The sequence below is a fragment of the Pogoniulus pusillus genome, chromosome 10 (genome assembly GCF_015220805.1).
Source record: "Pogoniulus pusillus isolate bPogPus1 chromosome 10, bPogPus1.pri, whole genome shotgun sequence".
Classification (NCBI taxonomy): Eukaryota; Metazoa; Chordata; class Aves; order Piciformes; family Lybiidae; genus Pogoniulus; species Pogoniulus pusillus.
In genome coordinates, this window is record NC_087273.1 from 224,425 (window position 1) to 250,000 (window position 25,576).

General features: G+C 45.7%; 2 protein-coding genes across 2 annotated transcripts in view; one reads left to right on the forward strand and one right to left on the reverse strand.

Annotated features, from left to right (window-relative positions):
* The window catches only part of LRBA (LPS responsive beige-like anchor protein), a 370,336-nt gene that overhangs the window by 198,733 nt on the left and 146,027 nt on the right, over positions 1–25,576 (forward strand). Inside the window, 1 exon segment of the mRNA XM_064149442.1 lies at positions 1,622–1,758. Coding sequence (XP_064005512.1) covers positions 1,622–1,758 — 137 coding nt within the window.
* MAB21L2 (mab-21 like 2) lies at positions 5,011–6,920 on the reverse strand. The gene has a single exon (XM_064150366.1). It carries the CDS (start codon positions 6,781–6,783, stop codon positions 5,704–5,706), a length of 1,080 nt encoding a protein of 359 aa, XP_064006436.1. The 5' UTR covers positions 6,784–6,920; the 3' UTR covers positions 5,011–5,703.

Below are 25,576 nucleotides of genomic sequence, written 5' to 3' on the forward strand. Positions count from 1 at the left end.
ATCCTCTATAGGAAGAGTGAAGTAAAATAAAACGAGAGAATAATTCAGTGGCATTTTCTCTATGTGAATCTTCTCCGCATCCTATTCTACCACGAGCTTCCTCCTCAACAGATTTCTCCATATGTCCTTCTCTCTTTATTATTCATCCCTTTCTTCGAGTAATGCATTCATACTGTAATAGAGGTGAAAGGGGAGTTTAATTATATAATCTTGACAACGGCAATAGGATTAAGAAGTAATCCTCACTAATAAAGCAGTGTGGGTTAGAAATGAAGTGGAAATTGTCAGGGGGTCTTCTACAGGACCTAGACTGCCCCAGCTTCTGCAGCTGTCTGCTTGCCCTGTAATTGAATGTCTGCAAGTGATTGAAAAAATGTTATTTCTCCTCTGGATTACATGCTAATGTACAGAGGGCAAAGGGAGACAGCAAAAGACCACATAGCTGCTTATTTCATCTATTTGTGGGGGTGAGCTTTGGGAAATCATGGCAGTTCGGCATCTATCTCGTGCCCATCTGCAAACACAATGTATTTGTACGCTGGGAATAGAGGGCAAAGCTGCTCTGATCTCCACAGAGCATCTCTTCTTTTGTCCTAGTGGCACACATTGAGATTGATGCGAGATTAAGGACCATCACCCTCCTAACAATCGATGGAAATGACAATTCATCTGAATTTTTTGTCAGTTATTCTCACGTTGATTACCTGAACGTGTGTACCTCGTTTATAGCTGCTTTATTAATACAAAATTGTGTGTGTCACTTCCACACTTTCCTTGGGGTTTACACAAGTCTCAGGTAACACTGCCGCCAAGTCACTTCATTTCCTTACCTCTTCATCATCTGGGTGACAAAGCTAACCTGTGTCCTTTCTTTCCGTCTTAGTTTACACAATAGGTTCTGCGTTGTCAGGTCTATGCTGGACCTATTGTTTTCAGTAGTAGTCTGATTTGTCCCTGTGATAAGCCCTGTGGAGATGTGATTATTCCAATAAAAATTCATTCAGTTGGAAACCAGCCCTCCAGCTGTTTACTCCCACAGTCCCCGAGCTATACTAACACCACATGCAATCCTTGAACAATATTTACTGTGGAATCAAAATAATTTTTAAAACATTTTGCTTAGGGCTCTGTAACATTGTGTGTAACCTTCACAATAGATTTCTAGCATCCGTGAGGGAATACTTCACAGTTGGACAACTCTGAGCCTTGCCTGCTGTGTTCACCTCTGCAGAAAGCTCTCAAAACTCTCCAGCACACAGAGAACACTTCTGACAGTGAGGTTTTGAGTGTTTCTGTGTGCACTCTCTCTGTTGCATATCATAGAAGGTATGCAACCCTCAACAAGCAAATGCATGTGAGTGAAAACAACACATACAGCAAGCTCTGGCACATAAAATGTGTGCAGCAGTTTGCAGTTGTAGCTGCTTCAACCTTCAGCAGCACAAGACACTGCAAATTGGTTACATATGTTCTTTTCCCAGCTAAAAAGAGGTTTGGCTTTTTAAGAGAGAGCTATGCTCTTTGCTGTATTTGTTTGAATATTCTAATGTTGGAAAGCAAATAATTTGTCCTCATGCTCTTCTCTGTGCTGAATATTGTTGGCGTTTTCACTCTTTGGCAGGTCCAGTTGCCCTAAGCACACCAGCTCAGCTTGTGGCACCCTCAGTGGTAGTGAAAGGCACTCTTTCCATCACTCTTTCTGAGCTCTATTTTGAGGTGGATGAAGAAGATCCCAGTTTTAAGAAAATCGACCCAAAGGTAAGAGATCATTGACCCTGAGCTCTGAGAGATGATGACAAATTACCCAAGACCTTTAATTCTTCATCTGACTTCCTCTACCTCCATTGCTCGGCAGTGTTTCTGCTTTAATAAGTTTGCCACTGACCATATTAACGTCTCTGTACTTCACATAGGTGACACCTCCTCTCCTTCTCCTTTTTCTCCCCCCCTCCCACAGTTCGACCCTACTTGAATGTTAATTAGCTGGTTGCAAGTAAAGCTCCAGGGAGGCACTTTAAATAAAGACATCTTGAATCACAGGCCTTTGTGAATACTGGGAAGTTCAACGAGGCTTTTAGCCCAAAGGCTTTGTCTTACTTTCCTATTTTTACCCACCATCAGGATAAGATAGCTCTAAACTTCTGCACTCCTCAATTTTCATAGCTTCTCTGTCTCTTTATTCCACACCAGATTTTACAGGGCCTGTGGTTATTTATTGTGCCCTAGCAGAAAATATAGTTGCTCTTAAAATGTGTTTCTGAGCTGACTTGCTAATTGCTACAAACTTTATTTGCTCCCAGTTACTTGCTTGCTTATTTGAAATCAGTAATCTTCAGTAACGTTGCCGTTTCAAAGGCAATTACTTTAATAAGGTTGCTTTTGCGACCTAGAAAACATCCACACTTCGAAAGCGTAACACGATAGATATTCTTGCATCCCAGTTTAGGCATGCTGTTGGTTCTTGGGTTCTTAAATGTCTGTTTAATATTAAACAAGGCAATTATTTCTTTGCAAAGGGGAAAAAAAATCACTGGAAGAAGTCACAGTTTTCTACCAGTGGCGAATGCCTTGTGTGCTAAGCACCAGTTCAGCTCTTTGTTCCTACTAGGTAAATTGCTCTTGTCTGGGTTAAAAATGGCATTGGTGGGTCTGAAAGCTGGGATTATCAAATCCTACCAAGGAATACATTGGAAAACCAAGGCTCTTGAGATCTTAGAATTAGAATGTAACAATTTAACATTAAGCAGATAATGAGAGTTGTGATTTGTGTGTGATACCATAAATGAGATTGGTCCTGAAGAATTTTTTGAGTGTTCTTAAAATTATTCCATCTATGAGGTAGCTCTGTAAAATCTGGATAGCCTTACTTCTTCCGTACTCTGTTTAAAAAAAAACATTGAGTGGTAAAAAGGTTATAAATATAAAATGTGAAGACAGTTTGATGTCACTTACTGTGTTTTCCACCTGAAATATTCTGGTTTGTGTTGCATTTGTGTAGCGTGAAAAAACTCTTAGGTATCCAAAATGCTCTGCTTTTTTTGTTTTCCATTTTTATTATGTTAACCAGTTACAGCTACTCATTCTCACCATTCCTCTTGCCTGCTTTATGGGGACTCTGACACAAAACATACACTTGGGTTTTTTCCTCCTTTTTTGAGTATCTAGTAGTGGCTGTTTTCTTAGATTTGAGTAGGATTCTGGTTTGTTGTGACTGTATCTTTAAATCTAGGAGATTTAAAATCTGAGAAATTGTATTTGGGCTCCTCTGAAGGAATGAGTTGGTTACATGAAATACAGGCTGTACCTCTTACATTCTGCCTATGCTGCTGCTTCAGCTGAAGATCTTAACAAAACAAACCCAGACATTTTGTCATGTCTCTTCTGAGTATGGGGTGGAGTAAAAATCAAATGTGATTATTTTTACTTTTAAAACCAAACCTGCACAGTTTTATTTGAACCGCTAGCGCCTATCCTACCCTCTGCCGGTACCGTACCTGGATAGAGGAACTGCTGTAGAAAATGACCCTTTTGAAAGAAAATAAATCCTTAATCTGCCGTAGCTCAGAAGCCCTGTTTAATTAATGAGGCTTCATCTGTTTGATAAATTTAAAGGTCCTTGTATATTTGTCTTAAACTACTGGAAAGAAAAACATTGTGACAAGCTCCTGAAGGAAAACCTGCCCCAGAGATAGCATCAGGAGTAATAAGATCAGAGTTTAGGCACTCACTCCGAACCTTTTTGGGGAAGCAAAAGGGGTATCTCCGCGGGCTAAACTCCTTTTGCCAGGTGAGACTGGCTCAGAAGTGGGTTAGAGGCTCTGATGGCTCCACAAAAGACCTGCTTGAGCGCCTGGGGCTGAGGATGCTCTGAACGGAGCAGCTCTGAACCGGGGGCTAGCGATACCAAGCCGCCGCTAGGCAAAGGTCCGCAAACACTCGCCCCCATCAACGAATTTCCCGGCCTTGTTCCTTTCGTTTTTAAATTAAAAACAAAGGCAACTCCAATTTGAAAAGCGCTTTCCTTCAGGATCCGTTCACAGAAGTAATGCTTTGGGGCACTGGATTTTTAGATATGCAAACCGCCCACACACCCTGCCGAAAGCACACAAAAATTTGCTCAAAATGCCCCTTGCCGGCTTTGAAATCTTTCGAGTGTCTGGGGAAGATAAAACCAACTCTCTTAAAGCTTAGAAACGCATTCCCCATTCAAATCCTGCAAATACTTCCAAGTCGTCCTAAGGAAACTTAAAAGGCGCAGCACGAAATACAGGAGGTCGGGTAGTGCTGAGCTTTGGGAGAGGAGGCTCCGAAGGGGCTCTGTGAGGAGAGATGGATGTCAGGGAAGACCCCGGGCATACATATAACCGTGTCCCTGTGGATTCCTTATGCCCTCGTCGAGCTACGCTGCGGGGTGGTTTGCTGCTGTACTTAAAAACGCGGGAGGGAGAAAACCAAATATTTGTTTTAAAGACCTATCGAGCGGTTGCTGTAAGGAGTATTAATTATTTAGGGTAGATCTATACTTCCCTTGTGCCAAAGTCAAAGGGAGAGATAGGAGAGAAATCAAACAGCGAGGGCAGTGAGGAATTTCTGATAGAAAATAGGTGCCTTTGGGATCTACTGGGGGAAAAAAAGTAAAATAAATAGAAGGAAAAACATAAAGCGGGGGGGGGGGGGAGGAGGACATGCTCTGATCCTGTCCGAATTTTGTGCCACGCTCTGTGTTCCCGAGATACTGAGGGAAAGGTTAAAGCCCTAGAAATAAAGCAGATGTTGTCACACGGTGAAGTACAAAATAAGTCCCGGGGTTGCTTTTCCTTACTGTTTTGCTAGAAACCAAAGAGAAGTTTAGAAGATATCAGTAAATATGCCAAGCAAAGGCTTGGGCTGGGCATCGTATTTAGATTGTCTTTACATCTCCCATTTCCGTTGCTTTAAAGAATAGACTATTTCTAACTTCCATAAACATCGACTTGCCTCGGTTTAAGAGCCACCCACAAAAAGCTGGTGTAAAGTTAAAGTAATATTTTTATTACTATTTGCGTCAAGTCAGTTGTGGGGCACATAATCTGACCTTAGCACCGAAATACATTTAACACCAGTAAAACTTTTTGTTTGTTTGGTTGGTGGTGGTGTTTTTTTAAAGAGGGATTCATACATATAGTTAAATAATTTTTCACTTGGTGACAACATTCAGGCAAACAAAAGAGAGTAAGAAAAGGACTATACATGGATTGGAGAGGGAAAGAGGAAGCAACAGCAACAACAAAAAAGTACCTTTCGGGTTTTGTTTGGAAGTTGCGAAAGTCTGATCTCTTCTTTTAGTGACTTTCTACAAATTCCCGTGGGAGGGCAGGAGGAGAGAGGCTCTTTCCCTTGTTCCATGCAGGGTGAGTCCGAGTTTATCCCAGGAAAACCGTCTTGCAGTTTTTAAAGGCCGAGCTGCAGGTGGGTAGGGGGGTGTCGGGGGCGATGTCTTTTCGCCGTCTCTTCCCGTCGGCGTTAAATAACAAGTTGGGGCATTTTTCGTTGTTGTTGTTGGGAGAGGGAAGTTGTCGCGCTGTTGTTGTTGCGTGGGGGTTCTTTTGATTGTTGGTTTGTTGTTTGGGTTTTTTTAGAGGCCGTTGTTTTATTTTTATTTTAAGTGTTTAAGGGCTGTTGTTGTTTACGGAGGGGCGAGTTTTGTGCGCGAGGGTGTTAACCCTATAGTTTGTCGAGGCTTTTGGGATTGGTGAGGATTTCTCTGGCTAGCCTCCAGGTCTGTTTGGCAGCGCTTTCCAGGGCCGAATGGGGCTTGCCCTGAAAGAGGTCTAGGTTGGGGAGGAAGTAGTGCGGGCAGCGCCGGCACTGCAGGCAGGAGATGAGCTGCAGCAGGATGCCATTCAGCCGGTCGCCCAGGCAAGCCTCGTCCCAGTCGGTCTCCCGCGGGTGCTTCTCGCACTCGTATAGCAGCAGCGTCTTCATGTGGTAGTTGTTGAGGGGCTGGCCGGGCAACTCCAGGTGCCGGTCACGCAGTGTCTTCAGCACCGAGAGGCACTTATTCCTGCAGCCCCCCATCAGCAGTCGGTTCTCGGCCTCGCCGAACTGCAGTACCCACGCGTCGCTCTCGGCTGAGCTCTGCTTGCCCGTAAGCGAGTAGCACTCCTTGGAGAGCAGGTTGAAGCCCTCTGCCTTCACCTCGGCCACCCGGTTGGGGCCGGGCCAGGGGATGTGCGGCATGGGCCACTGCGCCGCGCTGCGCGGCCAGATCCCCGTGCACTTGAAGGCGGGCGTGATTTGCACCACGTACCGCTCCCGGATGCGCAGCTTCACCTCGCTGGTGTCCGCAATCATCTTCACCACGTCCCGGTAGCTGCACTTGTCCACGGCCTGGGCCACTAGCGTCTGGAAGCGGGAGCGGATCTTGCGGGCGGACAAGTAGCCCGAGGCGGTGATGAACTCCACCCAGAGCGACATGCTGCGCTTGCGGCCGTCGCTCAGCTTCAGCACGGCGCAGCCCGGCAAGGAGCCGTCGTCCACGAAGTTGAAGACACCCATCTGGTTGAGGTAGAGCACCACCTCAAACTCGGTGGGAGAAATCACCTCCAGCCCTTCGTAGCGGGCATCGATCTCGCTGAGGGAGCTGATGAAGCGCGGCTCCTGCACCTCCACTTCCTTCAGCACGTCCGACACCACCTTGCAGACCTCCCGGATGGTCTTGGCGATGGCCGCCTTGCGCGCCTGGCAGCGCTCCGTGTAGTATTTGTTGAGCTGGTAGACCAGCTTGGCCTGAGCCGCGATCATGTTGGGGCACAGGTCCGGGCTGTACACCGGGCTATCGCAGTACGTTGAGGGATCCAATGCTTTAGCGGTGGCTGCAGCTTTGCGGAGGGGCGCCGGCCAAATCGCGGACCCCCAGCCCCTCCGGGAAGAAGGCAGCGGGGAGAGGAATTACCAAAAAAAAAAAAAAAATCGAGGATGACGGCGAAGCACAGGGAGGAGGAGGAAGAACAGTGCACGTCGCAGGCGGCCTGGGCAGTGCCGGAGCGTCGGGCACCCCCCCGGAGGGCAAAGTTTTGGGTGGCGGTGGGGGCAGGGAGGTCTGCGCTGACCCTGCGCTCAGATGCCCACCCCCCTCCACCCCACGCAGCAACAACAAAAAAGCTGTTTCAGTAGTTCATGGAAAAAAACAAACTCCAACAAACAAAAATCAACCCCAAGCCCCACCAACAAAACCAACCAAAAAAGCCCCTAGACAGACTTCCCCGAGCACTCGCAGAAGGTCCCCGCAGAAAAGCCGGCCGGCGGCGAAGTTTTAAATCGCGCACGACAGGAGAGGAGGAGAAGAATGCAAGCAATGCCCACAGCGGAAGAGGGAACTCTCTGTCTGTCTGTCTGCCTTTCAGTCCGTGGCACCGCCAGAGATGTGCGTGAGTTTGGCAGCCGCTCTCAGACTGTCAGGGGGTGTTGCTGATTTCCCTTTTCCTGCTGCAGGCGTTGGATGAACCCGGCTCTGGCTTGCTCTAGCCGTGGGCACTTGGTCTGTTGTGGCTCATTCCTGTCCTGCAGCTCTCTATAGATTGTTTGAGATGTATAGATACGGATAAAGGTTGGGTTGTTGTTGTTTGGTTTGTTGGTTTTGGTTGTTTGGTTTTTGTTTTTTCTTTGCACAGACTGTGTTTTATCCTGAGAGCGGGTGGGGGGTGTAGCCGCTATGCCCGGGAGTGGCTTCTCTTGCCCCTGCCCACCCCCTGCAAGTTTCTGCGCCTCCTCCTCCTCCTTCTCCGCCGAGTGCCGGTGCCTCTCCGGCGCTGCCGCCGGCCCCGCTACTTTATGAATGGAGCCGGGGGGCGGAGCCCCTTCGCCGGCAATCGCTGCCGAGCTGTCAGCAGCGCGGCCAATCGTGGCGGGTACGGCGGCGGCGCGCACGCTCTTGCCCTCTCCTCCTCCTCTTCGTCTTCCTCTCCTTCCTCCTCCTTCTCCCCGCTGCTGGTGGTGGGGCAGCGGATCCCCGTTTGTACTCTGCGGGTCTTAAGCAGGAGGAGGAGAAACAGCGGCTTCTTCTTGTTGCTGCGAGGAGAGATCCAGCTGGTAGTGCCGAATCGTAGACTGGTTCGGGTTGGAAGGGACCTTAAAGATCATTGAATGTCACTCCCCTGCCATAGGCAGGGACACCTTCTGCTAGAGCAGAGTGCTAAGGGAAGCAGGGGGACACGATGCCCGTGCTTCACCGCAGGCATAAACCCTTCTTCTGGCTGGTGCCGGGATGCAGGCAGGGAAGTTGAGGCCGTCGCTTGGGCCACACCTTTTTCTACGGCCCTCGGTCACCTTCATGTCCATGAATGTCCTGCTGTAAAGTTCTGCTCATCCTCCCGAGGCACAGGGTTGAGTTATTAGAAAAGATATGGTATGTTTCTCAAGTTTCTGTCAAGAGAATGATTTGAACGTAAACTCACAGTTAGATTACAGCAGTTTGGAAAGAGCAGCTCTCTCGAACCGCTCTCCCCGGTCAGTACATGCTCGAAAACCACCAGAAGGGAAAAGAATTCCCGCATCTTCCGTGCTGGGGTCTTCTCCCTGCTCCAGGCCATGCAGCGGACAGCAGGCGGGCGTGTGTCGGAGGATGCGGGGCTGGGAGCGGTCCTAGCACTGGGGACGGCTCTGCCCGGGGCTCTTTACACACCTCCTTGTTTCGGTTTAACCGTCTGGCAGCGGCTGGGCTCGGTGTCTTCTTCTTCCCCTCCTTTTAGCAGCATCTGGCTCGTTTTAATAAAGCAAATCTCGCCGCCTGTTTTCCGTGCGTATTTAAATTAGAGCCAGGGCTAGCGCCGACTCTGCCGCTGCGCGCTGGAAGAAGTAAGTACGGACGTGCTCGGCGTCGGTGAGGCTCCGTTCTCCAGAGCACTGGCGGCTTATTTTCCCCCAGTGTCTTTGGGGCAGTCTATGTCCGGGGTCGTGAGTGGGCTGTCGCGTCTGCCCGGCGCGGCCGCGGTGCTCGTTGCCCGATGCTCAGGACCCAGTGCTTCGGTGGACGGGTGCTCGGTGGGACCTGGGCAGGCATCGGTGTCAGATATCCCCGTCGTGTTCTGCCCCGTTATGAGGGAGACGAGCGCAGGAAAGAGCGTCTTCAAAGCATCTGGGAGGACCGGGGGCAGGCTGCCGTGAGGGGAGAGCCGTCGGTTCGCAAAGCTGCCATCGCCGCGGCTCTTCCGGGATCGCGGCAGCCCAGGGGCATCTGCGCTGGGGTGCGGGACCTCCGCGCGGGTCTGCCCCTTCCGTGGGGCCCTGGACGGTCCCACTCGAGGGCGGTGAGAAGCCCGATTCGATGTGGGCAACAGCACTGGGCGGACTTCGTTGTGTCTCGCGTCTCTCCGGGGATCGGCTTGTCCAGGCCGAGCTGCAGCGCCCTGGACACCCTCCGCAAGCGTTAGCTGGGGCTCGGGGTGCTTTCAAGAGGCCCCACAGAAACTCCCGGGGCGCAGACCGAGGGGTTCCAGCAGCCGCCGTGCCCATAGCCGGGCCGCTGCTTCTCCCTTGTCTGTCGGGGGATTCCGCACGCGGAACCACTGCCCGCGGAGAGCAGGGAGGACTCGGCGCGGTTGCGCTTCCAGCAGAGAACGGCCGTTCCGGGGCGGAGGGTTTCCCGCAGCCGAGGAGCTGCCGGAGCCGTCGGGCGGCCCGGGCGAGGGTGCGGGAGACCCACTTTGGTGTTTTCAGGGTAAAAGGAGAAGGAGGAGACCTGCGTAAGGTGACTAATGATGAAACGTTACTGGTGTTCAGATTTAAAACAATTCATTACCAATTTTCCTGTCTGAGGCTGAAGCTCTAGTAAAATAATAAATCAGCTAAACAAAAGCCGGCTTTAATTTACTGGCCCAGCGCTAATTAGAAACATCATCTGAGCAATAAACTTAAACACTTCCAGCAAATAATGCACGGGAAACCTTTCTCTCCTGTGTCTGGGCGTTTGTGGCCGGGCTGCATTAAGACCGAGCTTCGTCTGTGGTGGAATTTGCTCTCCCCGGGATGAATAATTATAGAGGAGGGAGGAGGTGGGAGGGTGTGTGCGTGTGTAACGACGGGATCCGAGTAGGCTATAATTGAAGAGCCCTTGTCACCTCTGCCTTTATGTATGTTACTGTAGAAGTCCCTCAGCAGCTCCTTGATGGTGTCTGAGGCGAAGTGGCAGCCCCTCCAGCAGCAGGAGATACTGTATTCCATTAAAAGGACCGGGTGCCCGTGTGTGCCGCCGAGAGGGAAGCTCTCAGGGATAAAAGCCACTTGAAGCCTTCTGCCCGATTGATCTGTATTCTGTCGTTATAATCCGTCTCATCATACTTGAGTTAATGAGGCAGGGGCGGGGGTGATCTGATGGTCCTTGACAAACTCATTAGGGAGGCTGCGGGACATTTTATTTGACTGTTAAACATCGTGTTTGTTTGGTTTAAGCAGTGCCAACATCAGCGTGCCGCTGCCTGGAGCAATAGTGTTTTGTTTAGTGAGGGCTTCTGGAAAAGGATCCTGGAAGGAGAGCTCGGTGTGTGTTGACTGCTTGCTCCAGTCCCTGCTCCTACGTCTGTTTATGCCTCGGCTCCTACTCGTTTCTGCTCTTGCTCCTGTCCCTGCTCCTGCCTCTTCTCCTGTCCGTGCTCCTGCCCTTTCAGCACCGAGGGGAGCCAGGTTTGGGGTGCATTCAGCCGTCTGGACATAGTATGGCATTTTCTTCATGGCGAGGATGGCAAAGTAGCAGCCAAGGGCTGCAGTTAAATGTGCAAAAACTTCTTCCTCCTCTCTTTTTAAAGAGGATGCTGTGTGTTTGTATTAACCCGTAAAAAATTAGTGGCAGGAAATGGGAAAATGACTGCAATTTTTAGCAAGAAGCAACCGAGTTTCTCATGTTGTTATGCTGCTTATTTGTGTTTCTTGCCTATCAAAATGGCAGATGATGCGTATTTTAGAGCTTTTTTTTATTTCCAAACCATGTATTTTTAAAGTTCCTGTAGCACCTCACCAACACAAGGTGTAATTTTTAAGTTAAAGCCAAGGGTAATGAAATCGACATGAGGTTGTTAATGGATTTCTGTCTGTCTGCCTTTTTTCTGATCCATCTCCCCTTGTTGGGGGGGTAAGTAAATGCAGGATCAGGTGCTCCTGAAAGACATAAGTGTTTTTATGAATAGCGTGTGAGATGCCTGTGCCTATGTGTAAACTTTGTTCATGGCAGCCGTGCAGATGAGACCCGCTTAGTGTTCCCCTGTTTTGTGGTGGTGTGTTTCCTCTCCGTCCTGCTGTTTAGGGGAAGCTTTTTTGTGCAGAAACCAGAACAGTTAGTCTGCTTGTGGAACCTGCTGTTGTCGGGTTTTTAATTTTTTTCCCTCTGGAGATCAGTCTTCAAACATTCTTGGCTTTAAGTGCTTTGCAGGACTCTGCTTCCATTTATAGAAGAACAGTATGGGAAAAGAGCTAGTGCCCTTTGCCTGTCATTTTCATACATTCCTGCACTGCTGATGGAGCTTGAACTGCTGCAGGGAATCTATGGGTTTGAAAAGAAATGGTTCAGTAGTGCACACTGCATTTCTCCATGGCAGAACCAGGCTCAGAGTTACAGTAAATGCTGCCGTGGGACTGGCAGATACGATGCTGTTTACACAGCAGTGTGTGCCTTTGGGAGTCAGCTTGGCCTGTGCTAAGCACTGTGTTCATGAAGTGAGTTGGTAGCACAGGTGAGGAGAAAAAGTGGTTTCGTTTGTGTGTGTCGCTAATGCATGTATTGCATAAATCTTTTTTCCATGAAGGCGGTGTGATACCGAAATGGTTAACAGATGCTCCTAAGCCTCCCCTAGCTATTGTTCCTGCAGTGGGAATGTGGTGAGTTCCAGCTATTCCTTTAAGTACCTGATTCTTGCATTCCTATTCACATTTTTAAAAGTGAGCTTGTTCATATTCCGGTGTTTAACCGTGAGCAGCCTTCAGCTGAAGGCTTTCTCCCACGCTGTGAGTCCTGTATTAGAGGTAGCATCTTCTCTTTTCTCCTGATGGCTTCTTTTAGCTGTGAGATTGCTTTGGATGCTAGCTACTGTTTTGTAAGCTTGCCCTCAGTAAGTTGGCCATCAGGAAAAACCAGCCACGTGCCCCAGAAAAGAGCCTTTCTAGTGCTTTTGGAGCATTTTCTTCTTGTTAAAAGTTCTTGTGGACCTTTTGTTTCATTTGGATGCGGTTGGGGTGGGTGCATGCTGTTTGATATAGAATTTAGAAATAACTAAAATTGAGGTGTGCTGACTGGTCTTCATTGACAACAAATAATCAGTTACATTAGCAACAACGAGTTTTAGAAGTACAAGAGCATCTAACGTGCCAGGATTTGGTCAGCTTGACCTCTGATTGAATGCCAGCTCTTCTGTTGTTTGTTTTCCTTGAGAGGAAGATGAGGTGGGCCGCAGCAATAACGTGTTGTCTGTTTCTTCAAAATGCTGTGTGGCTGAGTCAGCACTCCTTGTACAAGTAGGAAAATTGCAAAGATGCTGTGAGCAAAGTCACACTTCTGGAAATTAAAAAAATGCAGAAATTTGCAGGCATTTGGCCACATCTTCTCTTTTTATCAGTAGCTGCATGATGATTGCTGCGTTTATTGCCTTAGATGTTCACATGTCTATGCATATGTGTAAATAATCATTCTAAGGAACAACAGACTGTGGTTTTATGGCTTAGACAATTGCTTTAAAGATCAAAGACTTTGTGCAGCTCACCAAGATGAAGCATATTTATAAGTTAACCTAAAATTCTTTAAGCTATACCCTTTAAAAATGTCAATTCTTGGCTCCAGAATGGAAGGCTTCTAATTTTAAAAAGTGCTTTCTCAAATACCACACAAAGCAACGTGAAGTCCTTGGCTCCTCACCAGCCAAGGTACAGCTTACGATCTTCCAGTGAGATTCTGAGTGAAATTTATAAAGGCAAATGGTTTTGTGGGAGGAGGAAACCAGAGCAGGGCTCAGGCTTCTCAGCAGCACTGGTGACCAGCAGGCTCGCTGCCTCCTCCCCATGTTTTAAGGTGATTATTTCGCCTTTGGATGCAGTGGAAAAGGCACGTACGTTTTATTTAACCAAGAGAACCGCCCCAAACTTCACTGCTTTGAGCAGTTTTCTGATTGTTCCATCTCTCGGCTGTAACACAGCTCAAATGCAGTTTTCTGCATTTTGTACTTCACAGGGTGGGTTTTTCCTTTGACCCTTTGAAATGGTGGTGTTGACAGAAGGGCAGCGGATCGCTTGGTCTAAAATCATTGCAGGGGTTTTGCTGCTGCTTTTAATGAAAGAAACAGAATGTAGCAACTCCTCTTCTGCATCTTGTGATGCGTTTCTCACTTCAAAATAACTTCTTTGTGGAAATGCACTGCTGCCTTTGCAGTTTTCTTAGGGAAAACCTGTGTGCAAAAAGCAGTCAAAGGTACTGTCTCCTGTAGCTGGGGAAGGGAATACTCGGTCGTCTCAAATAATGTATAGAAGCCATCTGCATAGTTTAATTGAAATAATATTTGGTGATCTAAGGGATGGAAATTGTTTTTTACCCTAACCATCTGAAGTAGAACTGGGATGTAAACCATCTGTCTCAGCCTATGGAAATCGAGGTTCTGCCAGTCTGTTTCTTTTCTTAATTTTCTACTTGTATCGCCCTTTATTATCTCTGGATCCCAAGGAGTCTTTCTTATTTTCTAACCTGTTTTGTCTGCAGCAAGGGGCTGGGTTGGTGGGGTTTAAATAACTTTGGATAGAGTGAAAAATCTTTGATCTATGGCTATGACTACTTCCAAATGATTTGCTTGCTGGGACTGGACACTGTCCATGCCCTTTCACTTCGCTATCAGATAGGCACACAAAAAGGACTTGACATGCTACCAGATGCGTAGTTAATCATCGCGTTAGGGCTGCATAGGGGTCCATCCAGACTCAATTAGCTCTACCATTTTTAACTGCTGTTTGCTCTCTAGTTAGTTTGGAGTGCAATATTAATTCTAACTACTGTTCTCCGTCCTTTGCACAGCACCAGAGTGCAATTCTATTCATTTATTTTCAAGGGCCTTCTCTCTGCATTCATTCTGGTTTACATTTTGTTTAGAACAACTGCGTGCTACAAGATAACAAATATGACTGCAGTACAACATCTGAAGCTTTAAGGAAGAACGCTGTTGTCTTTTCCTAAGTCAGCTATTTTCCTTTCTCCAGCACAATTTCTGAAAGTGCCTTTGAAGTACACTAAAGTGACTGGTGTGTGTTGGGGAGGTGTTCAGAAGAAAAGCTTAGTAAGGGCTTCTAGAGGTTTGGAACTGAATCTTAAACTTTGAAAACCAAATGATACAGTCTTGCTCTCACTTATTTACCAAAGAGCTCACTCTTATGTCTGGTGCTGCCTGCTTTCGTGTGAGAAGGATGTTAAGGGTGCAGAAGTTAAAAAGGTTCAGCTGTAGAGTAAAAAGTATTAGACAAATTTGTGCTCTGAATCTTGCCTGGGATTTTTGGGAGTAGTTTCTATCTTTACATTAAAGGTTGTTAAGCATATACACTGAATCAAGTGCCCAGAAAATTCCTAGTGTTTCCAAAGCCCAAAATAATTGCAGTTTGAAGGGATAACCTGTCCTTGAGATCTCAAGTCGTGTGAATTGTTTTGGTCACATGTGCTGAGTGTATTTCCCAGTAGTGTTTGTACTGAAGGCGATGAGCCTGTGGAAGCAGAAGAGTAAAAGGACATGAGGCCATTGCTGCTTAAAAAAAAAAAAAATATATATATATATATATAGAGAGAGAGAGAGGGGAAGAGCACAAATTAGGTAATTTCATTAAAAAAAAAATATTTAGGAGCAAAGAAGGGGCAAGGTGCTCCACTATGATGTTGTTTGGTTTTTCAGATTGTATACTTACTGAAGCTGTTGTATTTAACTTCAGATATAGTTCAGCCTTCACTCGAGAGCTGAGATTTCTTGCTTTGGTTCTTTGCTTCATGACTGTCAATAATTCTTTGACATGTAAGTGTAATGTTTGTCATTTAGTTGTAGTCAGAGGGATGCTCAGATGTTGCTAACAGAATCGCAGGATCCAGGATATGTAAGTGGGTACTATTCACTCATGTTTACTTGGGAGAGCCAGCTGTCATTCTCTGGGGATTGTTAAGTTACTCATGCCTACCTGCTGCTCCAAAGTACAGAGTACAGTGTGTCTGTAACCCAGTTAATGATCAGTATTCATGCTTATAAATGTGCAGTGGTAAGAAGCTTAATACTGGGGTCTCATAGAGGCACAGGCAGGTAGCTTTTTCCCCGTTCATCATCTACCTTGGCAGTTTGTTCTGACTGGCATCTGAGTGCCAGCATGCCCATGAAGGGAAGCTGTTCATGTTTACTTTGTGAATTTCCAGAGTGCAAGCTGGAAAGAGAGTGGGGCTTGAAATGTGTGGTCATTTGTGAATTTATGTTTTATCTCCCTTCACTTGAAAATTTATGAGGAGAGTGACTTAGGGTGCTTGCGTTGTGTGTTCCAGGGCTTGCCCCCACTGATAACACCCTTGTTGGCGTGAAAGTGCAATGCAAATTATGACAGTTACAACCTTCTGTTTTGTTTAACCTGTCAGTGGATTTCCTGGCTCAGTGCTGAGGGCAATGGTGTGTTCAGCTAGTTCCATATTCACCTAAACTTAAAAGGTCAGGTTTCTACAGGCAAGCCTAGTCAAAGCCTAATTGATGAGGAGGGCAGGGGGACAGAATTTACTGTTCTGTTGGCTAGTTTCATATCGTTAGGTTGTCCTGAAAGCATCAGGCACTCACAGCCCCTTTCATGTAAGTGCTGACCCTAGACAGGAGCTGACAATCAAAGGAGGCAGCCACAGGAACCGGTGCAAGTAGGCTATTGATTTTTCAGTTAGGTCTAAGTAGTTTGTAGTATGGGTAATGGGTGACAGAGGCAGGTATGTCATTATCAATGAGCTCCAGAACAGTAGCGACAGCCCCCTCTCATATTTCCTTCAGCACTGACAGTACGCGTCCAGCAGTGGTCAATAAATCGCCCAACCTTTTACTGACAAGTGACTTGGAGGTGGGGGTGGGAGTCAAAGAGCTCAACTTCCCTACTTGAACTTGACGTGGATGCCGAGCAAGGATCTTGACATCTGCATTCCTGGCTTGTCAGGCAAAGAACCCAGGAGAAAGTGGAGAACAAAACAACAGTCGATGTGTGGCTGGAGAAGCTTCACTTTTTATTTTGTGCCCTCTGGGGAGTCAGAGTTTTTCTCCAGCCCAAGCAGACTGTCTGAAAACACCATCTTTCTGCATAAACATGGTCTGCTTCGGTAGTTAATTTAGGTTTCCATGGCAGGGCTTTGTTTTTGCTTTAGTGTTGCTCTGCATTTGATCAAGGTTATACTGCCGTAGCGGTACAACAATCACAGCTTGCCATTCAAAATCCACTTTTAATTCTTAGTTTCCTCGTCTTATATTTCACGTATGGAGACTATTTGGAGATACTGAAGCTTATAAATCCAAGGTGTTAGCAATACTAGCAGCTCTGTTCTGACTACCAGTGCTGGTCTGGGTCAGTGGTGGAGGAGCGATACTGTAGGAAACTGAATGAAGTTTTTATTGCCTGTATTTTACTAGCTGTGGTTTCTGAATTTAATAGAGGTAGATCCAAATTTTAGCGTTGCACTTAATGAAATTCTGAAAAATCCTGGGAGAGTGTAAAAATGGTGCTAAGTTTTGTTTTAAAAAAAAGGGAAAAAAAGGCTTGTATGGAAAATCAGTTAAGGGCACTCAAGTACCTTACTGTGGATTACTTTATTTTGAGGGATGTAAGTTACCTGCATGTTTTCAGGAGCTGGAATTCAATCAGGTTTTGTGCTGAGCACAGATGTTAATGAAAGAGCATATGGTTATAATTAAAGAAATCTTCAGACAAATTGAAATAAAGCAGGAGAGTAAATGTTTTGAAAAACTTCCTTAAAATAACGCATTGCTATGGTACCTTGTTCAGCAATGTTTGTAATGTTACCCAGAGCAGGAATCCCAGGCTGAGTGTGTTTAATAGCTGCAGAATATCAGACGTGACTGAAACTTTTTCATCTGGTTGCAGCAGCTAAAGCTGGTTTCTTCAGGGATGTTTTTTTTCATGGCCAGAGCAGTGTTGACACTGACTCAAGCAGTGAGGTTGAAATGTATTGCTGGGTTGCAAAATCCTTTTAATAAATCTTTGTATAAGCTACAAAACCACATTTGAAGCTGCTGTGAAAGGAATGGGTTATAAAAATCTGTTTAGATGTTGTTGCATTCCCTATTGAACAATGCTGTGGAGGAAGGGCTGGCTAGCTGTCTTCCAGGGGTAGCAATGTTGTTAGTGGGATTGAAGGTAGTGCTGCCTTATTTGAGAGCTTCACTATTTATCGGCAGCTTTCTGTCCTCGTTTGCGCCATCTTACAGGGCCTTTCTGTTTTTTTCTTGTTAAACTAAGGAAAAAGTAGAGCCTTGTGGTCTGAATCTTCTCCTTCCTTGTAAATAGGTTCAGCATCTCTCACTGTGCTTCTTGTGTTGCTGGCGCATTATGCGGTTGCAGAAATGCAAGGAAAGGAGCTGCAGAGAGGCAACAAATTAAATTTTCATGGAAGAAAACCCTAATCAGCAGTGACAGGGGAAGAGAAAGATGATTGCCACTTGGTCATTGTGGAGAGGCACTTAGACTTGGTGTCAGTGCTTCTGTTAATGATGACTAATGTCTTTCTCGGATGAAACGCATGCTCAAACATAATGCTACAGTGTAGAGGAGGAACGCAGAGGTAGGCACCACTGAGGAAAAAAGCTTGTGAATCCTGACACAAAAGCTCAGGTCTTCAGATGAAAGGGCTACAGTGATGGTTGAGTTTGTTTTTTTTTGCAATGCCAGAATGTGCAGCAGCGAAACCGTTCCTGTTTCCCTCTTTAAGCACCCCAGTAATACTAAATACAGATATACAGGTGTGTATTGTGTGCTGCCTGGTGTCTGCTGCTTTAATTAAAGAAGATCAAAGTGGCACAGCCGTGTAAGCTCACTAGTCAGAAGTGAACAGTCACGTTTCATTCCATTCCTGTGAGTAAAGCTTGCTGTTTAAAAAGAATGAAAGATGCTGTGATACGCTCATCCCGAAGCACAGAATAAACCTTCCACAGTCAAATGTAAAATTACTCCAAAGACCTTTTCAAATCCTGAAGCTTTGGCTGTTAGTTGTGTTGGCAAAAAAGAGGTGGCATGTGTCATTTCTTCATCTTTTCCCAAAGTGAGACTTTCAGAAGGACATTTGCAGTGCTTGTCATATTTTTTCATGTTCATTTTATTGGCCTGACAAGTCTGGGGGACCACGAGAAAACAGATGTCATTGCATTCAGACAGCACTAATTACTCTGGGATTTTTGCAGCCTCAGTGCCTGCATGTAACTGTCGGCGGTGGCTGTTTATGTGGCCTATCACGGGCACGCATGGCACGTTCGGGCGGTACCACCGCTCTTTGTGTTTCCTGGTGTCATACAACACAATGCGAGAACCAGCAACAAGCACCACAAGGAAGTGCCTTAACGTGTGACTGTGACACGTTTTGTTAAAGACCTGTTTCCCCTTAGTTACTGGGTTCAAGTGGTTTAGCATCTGTTTGCTAACTGGAGGGCTTTAGCTGTCAGTTTGCACCGTGGTTCTTTATGCTGCAGGCTTTACTTTTCTGCGGTTGTATGAGCACTGTTGGAAAAATGCTGACTGACCCAGCAGTGGTGAGACATGCTCAGTGTTTAATCTTTGTACCCAAACTGTAGGTCCTTCTGTCGTGCCGCAGTTTGAGTTAGAAACCCTCAGCCTCATTCTCATACAAACTGCATTGTTGGTGTCTGCATTGTTAAACTTTTCTAGGGACTCTGTCGTTCCAGAATTTGCTCTTCTCGTGAAGCAGTAATTGCTACAGGGCATTTCACACAGAGGTTCGATTGGCGGTCACATCATGGCCTTATTTTGTACTTATCTTGAATTTTGGTTCGTGTTTCCTAAGCAGAGCAACCAAATGTTAATCACAGGTTGGAAAATAAAAGCTCCAATAATGTAACTTCACATGCTGATGAAGCAGAAATAGAAGCAGCTTTATCAAAGATGTATGATGAGATAAAACTGCAGTCTCTGCTGTACAGTTAGAGTAATTATGACTAATGAACCGTCCAGTCTGGATGAAATGGCATGCCCACGGGGACTGTGACCAATCAGTTGTGACTTATGCAGGCTGAACAAAACACTGACGGCGTTCCAGATTCTGTGTGAGAGCAGGAAGTGTGGGCTTTCTTTGTTCGGAACGCCGCCTTTGCTGAGCTGTTTTCCAGCAGTTTAGCAACAAGCAGCACTAGTAAATGAAGGCTCTGGAGGTAGAATTCTAAAGTGGGCAGGAAAAAAATCACAATTTCATTATTCAAAAGTACCTGAATAAAAAAAACCCACTGCACTGATCACAGAATCATAAAATTGTTCCAGTTGAGAAAGACCTCTAAGATCATCAGGTCCATCCATCAACCTGACCCTGCTATGGCCATTAAACCATGTGTGGAAGTGCCATGTCCAGATGTTTCTTGAACACCTCCAGGGATGGTGACCCCTTCACTTGAATTGGCAGCCTGTTCAATGCCTGACCACTCTGGCAGCAAAGAAATTTCATCCTGAGCTCCAACCTAACCCTCCTCTGGCACATTCGTGGTGCAGTATGCTTCAGAGTTGTTCTGATCATCTTGCTAAGCTAAGGCACTGAAAAAACATGTTATATTTTAATATGCTGAATGCAATGAAATCAGAAAGTCTAAAACTTGTGAATTTAAGCATCTCTCTAAGCTTACTGTGGTAATTTATCAGATCTGTTCAAGAACTGATAGTTCATTTTAAAGCGCTCTGCATTTCAAGCCACTCTACAAGTTGTGTTTCATAATGTTATTACCTGAAAGACATTTTCTTACAGTGGAAAGTTAATTCATACAGGCAGCATAAAGTGGAGTTGCAGTGCATTTTGACCATGTATAGGTCAGAGGACTGGAGCACCTTCCTTGAGGCTACAAGCTGAGAGAGCTGGGGCTGTTCAGCCTGAAGAAGACTCTGGGGAGACTTTAGAGCTGCATCTGAAGGGAGCCTGCAAGGAAGCTGGGGAGAGACTTTTTATGAGGGCTTGTAGTTATAGGACAAGGGGCAATGGACTGAAGCTTGAGGAAGGCAGATTTAGGCTGGAGATTAGGAAGGAATTCTTTACAGTGAGAGTGGAGATGCTGGAAGAGGTTGCCAAGGGAGGTTGTGGATGCTCCCTTCCTGGAGGTTTTCAAGGCCAGGTTGGATGCGACCTTGAGCAACCTGGGCTGGTAGAGGGGAGTGGTTTGGAAGTAGATGATCTTGAAGGTCTGTTTCAACCCAAACCATTCTATGAATCTATGACCAGAACAGCAGAATAATAATTTTAAACCACCTTCTTTTAACAAAGCGCATGGCCATTTAAAACCAACCAACCAAACCCCACAGCAAACCCCACAAAGATTCTGACTGCTGAAACGCAGGTGATGTGAGGACTTTGAGAGTTAATTTCAGGGTTGTAGCCCAGCACAAGAAGGTCTTCTCTAAGTAGAAGCATGTGCTGAGTTGCTTCGACCCCGTTGGGATGTATTTGTGGACCAGCTGCCAACTGAAACAATTCTGTGATTCTGTGAAAACAAAGCAAAACCAACAACCCAAAAGAACCCAAACCCTCAAAAACATCCCCCAACCCAACCCATCCACACTAGAAATTCAGATTCACTTGTCACTTCTGTTAATTTTGATTTGGAAGCGTCCAGAGGTACTGCAAGGGACCTAGTAAGAATCTGAATGTTTTTCTTTTGTCTCTTGCAACAAAGCATGTTGTATTGAATATTGCAAATGAGAAAATACTGTATAGGATCTGCACTGGAATGTTAAGAGAAAGAACGTGGGTGAGTAAAGCCCTCTGAAAAATGGCTGCCTTTTAGCTGTGCTGAGTGATTCAGGGTGGGATCCCTTGGAGACTGTGGCACTCTGAAGGATGAGCCTTTCCCACAACATGATTTCGGAATCATTTGGATGCAGTGTGCATTAGGTGCGTTGTCTAAGCTGGCTGCACAGAGGGCTGCGTTGCAATCACTTTTATTGAGTGATTGAATCAATATTGTGCCAATGAAGTCAGGACTGAATTTGCTAGAGGGTGACCAAACCTCATTATCCTTCTTCCTGAGAGTTGTTGTTTCAAAGTGATGGTTTTAAATAGATAAAGAATCACAGAATTGTTTCAGTTGGGAAAAAAACTTTTAAGATCATCCAGTCCAACTGTGCTCTACCAAACCTTGTGCTACACTGCATCCCTCAGCACCACATCTCTGCTTCTTGGAAGCAACTCCAGGGGTGGGAATTCAGCCACTTCCATGGGCAGCCTGTTGTGGTGGCTTAGAATCCTTTCAGTTGAGAGATTTCTTCAGCTATCCAACCTAAATCTCCCTGTGGGCAATGTTGAGGCAATTTCCTCTCATCCTCTACAAGTTATGTAAGTATCAGGATTTGGGGATTAAGTATTTGTCTGCATTAAGACAAAGCGATAACTTATAGGTTGTAGGGTTTTTGGTGTAGTTCTACTATTTTCTCATTAAATCATAGGTAAAATTCCTATAAATTTAGGCTGCCATGGAATAGGTTTTGCTTGAGCAATAAAAGTAGCATTTCTGAGGATCAGTTTCTGCTTAGATTGCTGTACAGCAATTTGATGGATATGTAATTCCATCGATGACTATAGGTATGTGTATGTATACACATACACACACATGTGCACACCTACAAGTATGTGTGTGTGATGCATCAATGAAAAGGGTATTTCAGAAAGTGTTCACTACCTGTACACTTCAGTACTTGCATGTTGTTTCATGGAATCATGGAATAGTTTGGATTGGAAGGGGCCTTTAAAGGTCAGCTGGTCAAACCTCCCTGCAGTCAGCAGGTTGCTCAGGGCCCCAGACAATCTGACCTGGAATGGTTCCAAGGATGGGGTGTCTGCCACCTCTCTGGGCAATCTGGGCCAAGGTCTCACCACCCTCATGCCAAAGAACTTTTTTTCCTTCTGTTTTGTCTAAATTTCTCTCTTCTGGTTTCAAACTATGACCCCTTGTCCTGTCACAAAAGGCCCTGCTAAAAAAAGTCTGTCCCCAGCTTTCTTCAAGTCCTGCAAGGCAAGAAGAATGCCTCCCTGGAGCTTTCTCTTCTCTGTGCTGAGCAACCCCAGTTCTCTCAGGTTTCATAAGTGTTTGTTTTTCAAGGGTATCCACCAATGCATTTGCAGATACCATTCTGTTGCTTATTGGAGGCTGGATTCCAAATATTCTTGTTCTGCCTTCTCCTGCTCTTTCACTATTTTTAGGTATTATATTTAACCTTAAATACTTGTTATTTCCTTGATGCAAAACAAGTCTTAAGATGCCATGCTGCCTCGTTGCTTGTAGGTAAGTGTTGCTTCCCTTTTTTCCCTAACTCTGGCCTAATAAAGAGAGTATCACTCCCAACAACAAATAGTAATCTTTCAGAAATTTGCCCTGTGCTGGAAAAAAACAGCCAAAAACTAGAGATAGGTAAGAGATGAGTGATGTGGAGGTGTAAGTACTCTGTGCACTTAAACATGCTGCATGGCAACTCTAGGTCTCTTTTGAGGTAGTCATGAAAACTTAAATTGTGTGCCTCATATACTTAAGGGCAGTGAGGCTGTATGATTTTATTAATGTGCTATAAATCTTACATTCACCAGTGGTGTTTACTACCGTGCAGTATATTTGAAAGAATATATGTGCCTCAGTGCAGAAGGAAAGGAGGCTAGGGAAAAAATACCAGGTGGATCTCAAACATTTATCCAAACCTGACAAGTGTTTGCAAAGAATCTGCTCCTGTAAATTTCTATTGAGAGCAAATGATAGGTATCCTGGGTGTTTCTTTAATAAAATCCATCAGTAATTATTTATGCACACAGAGGTACAAGAAGGACATTGTTTTTGTCACTGGCTGTATGCAAGAGCCTCCCATGTGTCCATGCATGACACACTCTGGATCATGGGATGAGCTTTTCATTCTGTTTTAGCAGGGGTCTTTCTTCATGGTAGAATAAGTAGTACATGAAGACCTTACTGGAGACCCTGGCTGTTTTTCTGAAGGAAGAATGATTTTTTTTGGTGGAGCACACCTGGGCAGTCCTTGCCACATGAGCCTTTCTTTGAATATCCCCTTTCTTCTGGTCCCAACAGTGTTAAATCGCTAAGCAGAATGGAGGGGTTGTTGCACTAACTCAATGTGTAAGTTAGGAGGCTTCATAGAAACTCAAGAGAGGTTATTTCCTGCTGATTTGATCTTCTTAACAAACCCGTGAATGCTCTGGGCTTGGGGCAGAGTGGTAGAGTAGCTGGAAAGTTGCCCAGTGGGGTAAGGCCTGGGGGTGTTGGCTGACAACAAGCCGAAGATGGGCCAGTGTGTGCCCAGGTTTCCAAGAAGCATCCTGGCCTGGATCAGGAGTTGTGTGACCAGCAGTTTCAGGGCACCGATTGTCCTCCTGGTCTCTGGTGAGGCCACAACTTGAGTATTGAGTTCAGCTTTGGGGCCCTTACTCCAAGAAGGGCATTGAGGTGCTGGAATGGGTCCAGAATTGGAGGTAAGCATGCTGGAGGTGTTTAAAAGAGGCAGAGATGTGGTGCTGAGTCCTGTGGTTTGGCACCAAACTTGGCAGAGTTAGATGATGGTTGGACTCAGTGATCTTAAGGGTCTCTCTCTTCCAACCAAAAGCTTGTCTTTTCCTCCTTTATAGCACCTAGGAAAACTTTCTATAGTCTCCAGGGAATGACAGGGGCTACTGCAGCTGTGATTCACTCCAGTAGAGAGGCTGCTTGCCTGGAAGTTACTTGCCTAATGCTGTTGGAAGGGCAGTGGTTATTTCACCAAGGACACATATTTTGTTTGCATTGGGTGCACTGTAGATTGCACGGAAAAATACAGTTAGTGTACTGTGCGTAACCTTGCGTGCCCATGGCCTTGCACTCCCACTTTGCAGGGGTTAAAATATTAGGCAGCAGAAGAAGGAAGATTTTCTGGATGCCTTAAGAGCTGCTAAAAGCTCTTAATGCTTTCCACTCTTCATAATTAAATACCAGGTTCTTGTGCTATTTAAAAAGAAGGCATATGTTCTTTACAGGCAGTTTTCAATTCTGAAGATAGCAGCTGAGGCACTCTCAGGATGGGGACACTGAACAATTAAGAAAATTAGTTGTGGAATGTGTGAAAATTCTCCATCCTGACATACTTATCACTGGGCTGACTCCTGTAGATGTGTGATTGCACTGTACCCCTTGCCTCTGTCCAAGAGCACCATGTACATGGTAGGAGCACCACATGCCTGGCCTCAAACTGTGGCTGACTGATTGTGTCAAAGTAGACTTTGTCTCCTCTGTGCCAAGTATTGCCACTTTTCAGGCTTGGGGGGTGGTTCTGTAATTGGCTTCTTAATGTGTACTGTGAGAGTTTACCTCTCTAATTATTATTAAAGACAAAATGTTTATTTTGCCATGTCATGTCAGTGTGGAAAATTGCTGTAACTGGGAAGAAAGGAAGAAATGGGGCATTAGGCAGTACCAAGCTATTTCAAGATCCTCTTTTGTTCGTGTGGGCTGGAAAATTCAACATACAACTACGTAGTCTCTACGGTAGATTCAGGCAAGTGTGGTCTGAGCTGCTGTGGTCCTGTCCTCCTGCTCTGCCTGCCATTGTAGCAGCTCTGCAGCTCACCCTGTGCCAGTTCAGCAGGCTGATCCATTTAGAAAAGAATCCCCTGCCCTGCTCACAGCAACAGAGCCAGTTTCCAACTGGCTGGGCTCCCTGAAGTAGTTTTCTGTGTATTGTTACTTGATGCTTGTGCTAGTGCAAGCTGTGTTTGGTCTAGCAGGTGTTCAGCCAGAGAATGTCGTCCTGTGGCAGCCTGGATTTGTGTTTGCTTCAATAGCTGTGGAAACGATGCTCTCAGGGTTACTCTTTTGCACAGCCTCTAGACTGTAGGACCAGGAAGAGGCACTGTTTTCTCACCTGGACACAGAATGTCTTTTTTCCTCCAGGCATTTTGTAGACATGAGGGTTTGGGTATCAGAAATGTATTTTGGTATTTATTACAAGTGACAATGAGGATCTCGTGTTGGCTATGCACTCTGCTGTCTTCCTGCATTCTTCTTAGCCCTTCTGAGCAGCCCTAGTTATTTACAGATTCTTCTTCTTCTGACCCCTATGACACAGGCTTTCAACCCCTGCAGCTTTTCGGACACATGTCCTGTCACCCTTTGGATGCCCTGAAGAACATGGAGGAGAACTGAGGCATGCACTAATGTGCCCTAGTACTCTAGTTTGCAGATTTGTTGTGCTCCTGGGACAGAAATGCCTTGATGTATCTTATTATCTTGAGATCATCCTTAGTTCAATCCAGGCTAGGATAAAATAGATAATTCTTGCATTTCTTTAGAATATTCAGAATGGAAAATATATTTAGGTAGATATATAAAAAAAG

Bases quoted from the DNA above. Each gene is read 5' to 3' on its own strand.
- MAB21L2 (XM_064150366.1), bottom strand. From the start codon at position 6,783: ATGATCGCGGCTCAGGCCAAGCTGGTCTACCAGCTCAACAAATACTAC.